Source organism: Xiphophorus couchianus, chromosome 7 (assembly GCF_001444195.1).
Source record: "Xiphophorus couchianus chromosome 7, X_couchianus-1.0, whole genome shotgun sequence".
NCBI classification, from domain to species: Eukaryota; Metazoa; Chordata; class Actinopteri; order Cyprinodontiformes; family Poeciliidae; genus Xiphophorus; species Xiphophorus couchianus.
In genome coordinates, this window is record NC_040234.1 from 32,027,838 (window position 1) to 32,039,123 (window position 11,286).

Below are 11,286 nucleotides of genomic sequence, written 5' to 3' on the forward strand. Positions count from 1 at the left end.
CAAGACACTGATTATGTTCAATTATGGTACAACCTTTAAGTCTAATAAAGATAATAATTAGACTTAATTATGATCTAATAAAGTTACAGTTCATATCCTAAATAGGCTACATTATCTGCATCATCAGAAATACAATAAGTCAGAGATTTTCTCAGTTTGTTTCAAGTATTTGTGGATTTTAGCAATTTACAGGCAGTTGGCTGGCAGTCTGGTATTCACAATGTACCCCTGTGAATACCAGGGAAACACTGTAACTAGGCACTTATGACCTAATTTTCCTTTTGGATTCTACTGAAGAGGTTCAGAGACGTCTGATCAAGGTATGGTAATGCTCACAAAAGCGATTGGTGAAAACTGATGCGGCTTCTTTTAAGCCTAATTGTCAACTTGTCAACTAAAAAACAACAAAAAACAAGTGGATGACTTATTTTACCTTTTTGCAGGTTTTATGTTATGGCAGGAGTAGTTAGTTTTAATCAAGTTATAAGTCATCCACTTGTTTTTTGTTGTTTTTTATGATTACCAAACAGTCCTCTTTACCATTTTTTCCAAAAATAAATTTCAGACATGATTCACCTGTTTCATTGTGGATCATTTGGAGCAGATCATCTGCAGCCTCCCTTTGCATCAAAGCGCCTCATGCTGTCTGTGTTTATGGCAACAAGCCGAATCCCTTCAAATTAGCATCCTGAAGGACTTTCTGAAATCAAAACCATGTGTTTGCAAACATTTATCTTTGCTGAATTAGACTCTATCCCTGCTCTGTCCTCCAACCAACCCCAAAGAACGACCTCGTTTATGTGATGAAGCTGCAGCATAATTACAGTGTGCATCTCCTCGGTCGTTTGCCACTTAGTTAGTCATATCATTTGCAAATTAGGGATGTATTAATGTGGTCTTTACCCAAAATACATTGGGTGAGTTGACTTAATTTTGTTTGAATATTCTACATTTTGTAGGTCTTTTTGAAAGCTATAATCTCAGCATGTAAAATCCATTGGAAGGGTACCGTGAAAGCATTAAATATGCCAAATTTACTTGAAAATCTTTTTCTCTGTGAAACTAAGAAAGGTCTTTCATGTGTTTCTGTCAGTGGTTGTTGTCAGCTGAGCTTCAATAGATGAAACAATCCCATTCAGGAGCTACTGGGTGTGCGTGGCCTGCTGCGCCACAACAATCAGATCTTCCACTGCTGCACATCCTGAATGTTTTTGTGTCAGGGACTACATGAGAGCACGCTTATAATTAGACATGTGTTTTCTGAGCTTTGAGTTATTCAGAGATCTGTTCATCTCTTTGTTTTTTGTTGTTGAAGCAATGAACAATCAAAGACGAGGGGTGAGGAGTCCTGAAGAGCTTCTTTTCAGCCTTTAGAATTTGGCCACAGCGACCCACAGAGAACCGAGAAGGCGCTGAAGTATTTAATCGAGATGTTCCCAGGAAGCTGACACACACCAACGATCCACTCAGGTAGATTTTAGACTCTCTGCTGTCTCTTTGCCTTTACCTCTTTACATTATCAGATCTTATTGGAGTATAAAGGGGTAAAACATGGAGGATATTGGACTCCTTTTAGACTTTGATCAGGAGGGCTCCACTGACTTTGCATGTTGGGGACAGATGGACCAAAACTTCCACTTTCAGACCCAGCTGGATTCCTTCCTGATGGACTGCCAGGCAGCCAGCGGTCAGCTCTCCCCCTGGTCTTCTTTTGGCTGTCAGTCTGTGTTTTCAGACACACAGCTGACAATCACCGACTTGGATGTACAGTCACCGGGACTTGGCGCTTGCGCTGAAAGCGACGGATGCTCTGCCGATGAACCTCTGGAGGCAGCCAAGCGCCGGACACGGAGCCTGGTGGTCCACCAGCCGTACAAGGTCCAACGGCACGCCGCCAACATCCGGGAGAGGAAGAGGATGCTGAGCATCAACTCTGCCTTTGAGGAGCTGCGCTGCCATGTCCCAACATTTCCCTATGAGAAGCGACTGTCTAAGATAGACACTCTGAGGCTGGCCATAGCCTACATCGCCCTGCTGAGGGAGATCCTCACGTCGGGGTCTGACCCCAAATCCTATGTTGATGAGTGCATGAAGAGCGGCTACAAGAATCAAACCAATGCAATCTGGAATACAAGCGGTGAGCTCACTTAGATAAGCCAAAATACTTCCCTTTCAGAAACTACAGCTTAAATATGTAATAATTATTATCTAATATTACTGAAATAAACCTCTGATTAAATATATTTATCAAACATTTAGATTTTCATATTCACATATGTAAAGGTCTTTTTGAAGTTGAAGGAAAATTAAGCAGATGATTTTAATCAAGAACTAGTTGTGTTGTTTCTTTCAAGGTTTTGAACAAAGGTTTTAATAAACACACTGCTAGGGTGCTTCAAGTTGAATAATTGCACAATGGCTGTCAATATGTTTAAGAGAGTGCATTTATACTTGATGCAATTAAATCTGTCATTGGAAGAGAAAAAAAACAGCTAAAGATTTGGCTTCCAGCCAAATGGGGAAAGTCAAATCAGAATATAATCTAAAACTCTCATCTTGAAACAACATATCTGGAAACTATTCACAGCACTTAATTTCCGCATTTTGTTATGCTACAAACTTAATCTGAAAATAGATTGTAACATCTTTCCATCAAAATAACACACATAACGTCAGAGATCTGAAAAAAGTTGGTTTTCTTTCTTTTCTTCCTTTGCCATGACTCAAAACTGAGTGCAGATCTATTATGTATTTGCAGCTCATCCTTTAGATCTTTCTCCAACCTGATTGGAGTCCAATTGTTCTAAATTCAGAAGATTTGACGTGATTTGGAAAAAAACACATCTTTAGTGACTTCATTTCAGACTTCTGAGACCAGATTGCACAAATCTGAAGGACAGCATTGAACACTCTGGTCTTCATCATTTGGAAGAAGCACAGTGTTGGAATCGGACTCTCCCTTGATCTGGTTCCCTGAACAAATGGAGTAATCTCTGAAGAACTGACTTGGTCAGAGATATGATCAAGAACCCAGTCATCACTGAGGAAGAAATCCAGTGTTCCCATGTGAAAGGAGAAACAACTCAATGGTCAACCACTGACAATGCAGTCTTAAGCCATTAGGCTTTTAGTGTAGAGTGCCTCTCAAATTATTCAGAATGGCACCTTAGAGAAACAATATCATCTGGGCTGACGAAACAAACCTGGTTCAGTGAATTAAAAGGTTAAATCTAAACTTGACTGTCTACCCAGGTTGTCCAATGCTGAGATTGAGAGGATATGTAGAGAAGAATGGTAAATAGGTGTGCCAAGATTGCAGAGAGAGTTCTAACTGACTTGAGGCTGTAAAAATTATTTCTTTATATTAATTTGCAAAAATGTCAAAAAAAAAACTTTTTTCACTTTCCCACTAAAGGGTATTGTGTTTAGTAAGGCAATTATTTCAATCCATTTTGGAGTAAGTCTGTAACAACAAATCATGGAAGAATGAAGCGCTGTGAATATTTTCTGAGTGCTCTTTCATTAGTCTGACAGGTTTTGGACGGATTATGGTGAATCCCATGAGGCTAATGCAGCTTTGAGCAGCTTTTTCTGCGTTCTGTTTGCACTTTATTCCCAGGTGTGGTTCCCAGAGGCATTCGGCCTTAAATGAGCCTCGGTTTCCTTGTATTCTTACTAGCTTCTTTGTCTTAATTAACTAATTCTTTGGGAATGGACTCTGAAAGCTCTCGTAGCTATTCATGCATTTTCGTAAAGCCCACGCTGAAGACTTGTTAAACAGTCATTAAAATGTATTAACACTCATGCCTTAGCGCCGGTTTTGTCCTTTTGTGCCCCCCAGATCTGACAGCCCGTCTCTCTTGGATAAAGTGGGATTAGCTGGGAAACACGATGGTATCCTGAGTCTGTCGGCTGCAGCTATGTGTCAAAGACGGACAGACCTGCTGGCTTGGTGCAGCCTGCTGACATCTGCAGACTTCTCACTAGGTCACACACCTCCGCCTTTATCAGCCTTCCTCGCCACTTTGTTCCAAGTAGCTTTTAATATTCTAATTTACTGTTAACTGGTAATTGAGAGGCATTGTTTCAGAAATTGGGGTAGTAAGGAGTCCTGGCACAGCGCAGCTTTCCCAAACGGATGCCATTTGTCACGGAGAGGCAAAGCTGGCATCAAACTCAAAGGACTCAAACTTCTGCACACTGAGCTGAAGGGCTTTCTGGACTCATTTTCATCTAGCTGCAGTTTTAAAAACAGCCTTCGTCTTGTAAATAAAAGATCGAAGTAGATGGTCAAGTGCTGCTTCCAAACAGCAGAAACAGTGGCTGGAAACTGAATTACTCAAATAGCTGCTAATTGTGTTTTATTTAAGCTTTTCATTGGTATTTAGAAATAAAGTGGATTATGAAATTGCCTTCCATGAAAAGATGTAGGCTACATGTCCTCACCTTCTTAAAATAATGGCCTCAGTCATTTTTTTTTTTTTTTTGCCAGAAGTGATTTAGGCCAAAAGAAAAAGTCACTTTTGGCAAAAAATGACTTATGCCATTATTTTAGGAAGGTGATTCAATATTAAGAACATTTTTAACCATGAAATGTGACTATTTTGTCTTGGAGATGTGATTTCTGTTTCTGTTTTAAGCTCTTTGAGGAGTTGGGCTAAACTGCTAACAATGGTTTAAACATCTTTCAAAACCATCAAACTATGTTTGCAATTTGTCCTGATTGGAAAAAAGTCAAGTGACAAAAATGGTGCCTTACCATTTTACAATGCATTTTCACAGTTTTTTATTTTATTTTCAACTCTTTCTTTGCTTGAGATTTAATGTAAGTGTATTATTGCAAAGAAAGTTGTTTTTAAAAGGAACTCTGAGGACAGTGGGAGTCATCTTCAAATCTTCAAAAGGATTATAAATAATTATTTTTCCATTATCACAGATGGTTAGAATCTGCCAGATTTACTAACCTATCCCTAATCCAAAACAGATAACAGGAGACCAAAAAGACAATCAGCTAGTCCAAAGATATAAACACTGAATCTAAATCTCAAGTGTTCCTTTTAAAAATATTTCATAATCCCTTGATCTGTTTCTTTTTATATATTTTACTGCATTTCTCAAATTCTGAAGAACACAAAAAACTTTTATTGTTGCAGTGTTTCCTAATCCTCACAGGGGGATCTGAACCCATCAGAATACCATTCGTATGAGATATGAATTAGTCATCTGAGCGGAAATTCTGGAGGCCAGAAGGAGTAGGATCTTTCCAGTCTGTGGCTTACATTAGGGTCTGTATTTTATTTATTTATTTTCTCTTTTTTTTTTTTTGCACTGAGGTGGTTTATTGATTTAACTTCCGACCGACCTGCTCTGACAAACGCCAAGAGGCTGTTCTCTCGGCTGGCAGGTGTGTTTATCGTGTCAGAGAACCTCTGCAGTCTCTGGCGTTGCACTTGTAAATATAATCAGTGCATTGCATCCTGTGAGGGAGTGGGCTAAATTTAAATCTAAAACAGTTCTGTGTAAAGGTCACGCAGCAGTCAGAACAAAGATTAATTGATTTTGATCATTTTGAAACTGTTCAGATAAAACTGTGCAGCTACAGTTAGTGGTATACCTAAAGATGTCTTAAAAAAGACATTTTATTACAGTAGTGTGTTGAGTGTGAGGCTAAGCAGTGAGCAAATTTAGGAGAGTTACTATTTCCATGTAGTCAGTTTCTGACCTATGTAGATTATGAGAATGGTATTTACTCGTCTTTCCTATTTAAGTCGTTAGTCTCAGATCATATCTATAGTAGAGGCGTAGCGATACCTAAAACACACAAGATGAGACAGGATATTAAGTTCACGAGAGTATTAGATTCAAGGAAACTTCACATATATACTTCAAAAAGCCCTGTATTCTGCATTTTTATTGGCTTGAGGCAGCCGATAGTGGAGCTTTCTACCACTTTCAGCAACAATTTCTTGTGCTTACGTATTGCTCATGTCTCATCTTTCACTCTTACTATTTGCAGCTCTTACTGGGAACCCAAAATGCTGCCAAACAGTTGATTTAAGAGTTTTTGGGGCATCTTCTATTACAATGAAGTCAAGACGATTGCAACTAGCTTGTGCTCATGAGATGGCAGTCAACTCAACAACAAATATTGTGATGCTTCAATATCGCAAAATCTTGCACGACAAAATGTTTCTACACCTTGGGGAAACAGGAAGCTCTGAACAACTAATACATTTCCAAATTACTTTTATCAAGTGAAAACATTAAATAAACACAATAATGCCAAAAGTATTTGCTCATCCCTTCAAATTGATCAATTCTCTAACCTATATTATTAGTGTATAATATTCAGCTTGCAGGCTGGTTCTACAAACATTTGGAAAAGCGTGGGTCTCTCCCAGTTTGGCAGTGACTTCCAGTGTTGTAACATGATGGAAGACAACTTGTGCAATATGTCCAGTGATTACGTTAATCTCTACTTGCTATTCCCCAGTTAAACATCACTGGCATTGTTACAAAGTGGAAATGATTGGGTGTGACAGAAACTCAGCACAACATTACTAAGCAGGTTGAGCCAATGAGGCACATTCACACTTTCAAACTTCATGCAGCCTTCAGATTTACTTAAGAACAAGTCCAGTTCCATCCTGCAACTTTTGGATGAACTAAATCAAATATTTGACCCGATTCAAATAAATGGTTTGTATTTCCAGTTTTTGGCAGAGCTGAATGACATGCTGATGAGGGAATTCAGAGTAGAAATGCATCTAGAACTTGCAGGACAGCAGATATCAACTACTGGATTTGGACTCCCATGTTATGCAGCTTCATGGAATGGATTTCCATACTGGGAGAGAAGACTCAAAGCTTTATATGAAGTGGGAATGCACTATAGCGCTGGGATGCTTTTTAGGGATGATACTGAAGTTTATATTATGAAGGAAAATTGGGAAATACTTTCAACAAAACAAAACAGCTTTTAATACGAATGTTGCAGTTGCATTTATTGTTTTGGAATTGTTGGTGCAATTTCTTAAAGCGGATAATCCCCTCATCAGTATATCTCAGTGTTGAATTTTTTTCAAACTATTTCAGTGATGAGATTATTTTACCGCATTATTTCTATATTTTTATTTTTATGACCAGAGGTGCCATTAAATTTGGAAGGGCACTGGATTGGCTTATATTTTTATATAACAGGAAATCTAGTACATGCGGTTTCTCTGTCTCTTTTCTATGCCTCTCAGTGGCTCCCCTCCCCCAAAATAACACAAATTTCAATGCTGTTTATATATAATAAAGGGAATAAGAAAGACTGTTTTATGGTCAAATTTTATAGGGTAAGTCCACAGAGTTTTCACAGCAGAATGACATCATTAATACAAAAAATAGGGCTGGGCGGCCTGGGTGTGTAACATTTTAAAAACAATATTACCAGATGCGTAATCCCCTAAAAATACATGGTGTACACAGCTTCCCAGCTTTTCATGAGCAGCATTAACTCAATCTGTCCTTCAGGGCTTCACTGAAGCATTTTCCTAAAAATAAAAAAACAAAAAAGAACATTTGACATGGGATCTTTAAGCTCATTAATCGGTTGCAGGGTAATTTATCTCCAAATGCCATCAGAAAATTAAATAAGTGAGAAGAGAAAATTGTAATTTTTCACAAAGTTGCATGATAATTCTGCACACCAAATAGTTGCCCAACAATTGTGACTGACCACAGCAAAAGCAGGAAGAAGTCTACTTTAAGCCATCCAACGACGTCAAATAGGTGAAAATCAAAAAATTAATGAATGAGATGTGAGCATCTGAATGTTGGAACTCTAGATTCCAAAATTCAGAAATAAGCAGATTTCAAAGTTTCTTCACAAACCTGATTCTTTTTTCAGAAATGGATAGTTTTTCTTCTTTTTCTCTGTTTGTTCTCTGCCAACTTGTCCCTACATTTGCTATGGCAAGTCACAATTTTCTCCTAAGAAAGCAAAAAACTAATTTCTTAAAATGAAACCTCAGATCTGAGGCTTATTAATGTTTTGGATTGATAGAGAGGACTGTTCAACAGCAGAATAAATCCACAAAATACAACTGACCTAATATTTATACACCCAGGATGTATCAAGAATGTCATTCAGGCATTTTGCATAAAACTGTTACCTACTGAGACAGGTTGGCTGAAAATGTGCAGTTCTTACAGATATCAATGTAGAGAGAAAAGATTTTCTGGACTGCAATTTTCACCCTGAGACCAGTCAGTCTGGATGCTGGGCTTCAAAAAATGAACTTTTATCAGTTTTTCTTTACCTAGTTGACAGAATGTTTGATCTGCCTCCCACTGACCTGACCAAGTTGCAGAATAATCACATGTTCTTCCTCTGAAACTCTTCCACTCAGCTCTCATCCTCATGGTGATCCAGATCTGCTTTTCTCATCACTGCTCAGATTCAGAGGATCTTTTGCTTTTATCTTCTCAGTGGATCATTTAGATCAGTGTGTGTGTGAGTGTGTCCCAGTAGGCCCAAACATGAAACAGACTCTTTAATATTTGAAACCTTCTCAGATGTGCATTGGAGCAGTCAGATGCTTCCTCATCTTTATACCTGGAGCCCCCCTACAGAGGTCGGATTAAAGCCTCTGTGGTAGAGTTGAGTCTCTAAAGTCAGATCAATGGTGTCTAGTGGAGAGGTGAGGATGTTATTGGTTACACAGGTGACAGTAAGACACCGACAGCAGACTGTAAACACCCCACTTCTTGTTGACATCCATGAACTGCTCCGACCCAATCAGAGGAACAAACACCACAACTGTTTGCTCAGTCCAAGCCCTGAAAGGCTGGAACCAGTCAGGCCACCTGGCTGAAACATCGCTGTGAACCTGGACTAACCCTCCTGCTAACCTTGGCACCAGGGTCACAAGTGCAGTCCTAATTACGCTGCATTATTTGTGGAAGAGGCCGGTCCATCGACACCCGAGTGCACGGCTTTGCTCATTTGTTCAGCAAATTTACTCTGACCCCCATCAACACTGACCAACCCCCCTCCCCAACCCGTTTCTCCTGGTGAAGTCCAGATTCTGGAAGTAGCACGTTCATAATGAATATAATTGTGTTATAACCAATGTAATTACTCAGGTGACACTGTTTTTTGTAACTGTCAAGTCAGTGAAGTGAGCCGAGGAGAAGTTTGACTGAATGGAGTTTTTCAGCTGCTTTTTACCGACCATGAACCTTCAACTTAACACCTGCTCCGTAAACAGTCATGCATTTTTATTCTGTGCAAGTCTAGAGTCATCTCTTTTTGCTTTTTCTCCATAGTAACTCTAGTGGAGCTGCAGAAATTCACAGCTGAAGGGAGGGGAAACCAATCTTTTAATATTGTTTCAAGAAAATTATAAGAAATCCTGTTTTCAGTTTGCCACAAAGCAGGTGTGGAACAACAACTATGTGGTAAAACACATAGTTCACTACATTCAACCATCTATTTTTATATCCTCTTGTCCCATCAGGGTCGCCAGGATGCTAGTGTCTGATATGCTGCTATCATTCAGTATACGATCTACCTGTCTGAGAAAGCCTAGAAAATAAGTATTTAAAATCAATCATGTGATTGTAACTAAATGTTTAAACTCCATCATGTTTAGAGTTGCTGTTGAACTATAATAAATGACTAACATTTTGATGTGTAATAGTGGCACTTGACAAAATGTAATGTTTACATGTTTTCTCAATTCTTGACTGCGTGGTGTCTTCTATGACCTTGTATTTTTGTGTTTTCATGATGAAAACTTTGAACTGACTTGTTGCTGAAATGTGCTATACAAATAAATGTGATTGATTGATTCATTTAACCTTTGCAAAGTACTGTAAATAACACATTTGTACTAAAAAGTAGTTCCAAATCACAAACTGGAAGTTCAACTGAAGTCAGTGTTCAACTTTGAACATTAGAAATTCTTTACCCAGTTTTACCTCATTTGACAATCAAATGACAAATTTGATTGTCAAAACCATTTGGTAGACTTTCAGATGAACTATGCTGGTGTTTTCAGAACCATATGTGGCCGGTGACATGGACTCTCACTTGAAGCCCGCACCTGATTTAAAATTTAAGTGATGGAGATGTTGGAGCTCTGGTGGAGTGGACTCCACCAGAAAAAAAAATTGGAATATGTGGTTTCATCACAATTGCTGTCATTAGTAATATTGCAAATTTACATTTTCTTAACATCCTGGAAATCCTGGTATACTTGTAGTTCCTTTTACTTATATCAGGGGCAATCGAGAAAACAAAACTGTTCGGTTCCTTTATAAAATCCATGATTTTTGTTTTGGCTGAAACAGACATGTAACTGTAAATCATGGCATCTTGTCTTCACGCACGTCTCCAGAGTGTTAAACCTCAGAGGGCTGCACTTCAAAGCTCGACAGCTATAACTTCACATGGCAGCGGAGCAGACTCAGGTATTGAGCTTACAGTTTTTGAGGAATGGGGGGGTTAGCTGTGCCCTGTTTTCCTTCCACCTTCAGATATCAAAGCAAACTCTGACAGTGGGGGTCTCTGGCATCTCAGGCCCCCTTTCCACAGACGAGACAAAGTACTGCGCAATGAACCTGCATTGCATTAAACAAAGTCTAAATGTTTCAAGCTGTTACTCACTCCCTGGTGAAACCTCTATGAAAGGGCCCCTAATGCGATTTCAGAAACACCTTGTCATCGGCCCCAGGGCAGCAGGATGGAGAGGTGTGGGTGAACGCATTAGCAGGTTCTCTGTGTTTCAGGTTGACTCTATGACTGCAGGTATACCTATGGTTTTATAACCTAATGCTTACCTCAAAACTAAGCCCAAATATTTATTGGGAGTGAGGAATAGTCAGCTTAATTTATATAAACGTTATTGTGCAATTTGTCACCATGGAGGTATTTTTATTGACGCTGAGTCTTTTAGTCAGCCCGCTTATTCTCATGTTCTGACAAATAAGTTAGATTTTACTCTTTTTAAAAACTCTGGATCGGTTTTCATTGTTTCTCAAGAGGTTTTCACCAAATAGTTAAATTGTGGTTGAGATTGCTACTTTTGATGTTCTCATCCTACAAATGACAAAATATTGTCATAAAATTTAAACTCCATATCATTCGTCTCTAATGTTGAGTTTTTCTGACGTTGATCTGTTTGTGCACAAACAGATGTTAGCTGTTTCACTGGAATACAAACCTGGGAGGTTATTCGGGGAAGAGTCAATACCAAAAGCACAGCCTTGTGTAATATTCAGTGACAAAACTGTCTT

At 38.8% G+C, this 11,286-nt stretch overlaps 1 protein-coding gene across 1 annotated transcript; it reads left to right on the forward strand.

The window, feature by feature from the left end:
- The first annotated feature begins 1,165 nt into the window (after window positions 1-1,165).
- Window positions 1,166-9,844, forward strand: LOC114147602 (protein Fer3). The gene is made up of 2 exons (XM_028022087.1): window positions 1,166-2,137; window positions 3,842-9,844. Exons 1-2 carry the CDS (start codon window positions 1,552-1,554, stop codon window positions 3,877-3,879), a joined length of 624 nt encoding a protein of 207 aa, XP_027877888.1. The 5' UTR covers window positions 1,166-1,551; the 3' UTR covers window positions 3,880-9,844.
- Window positions 9,845-11,286: the final 1,442 nt, after the last annotated feature.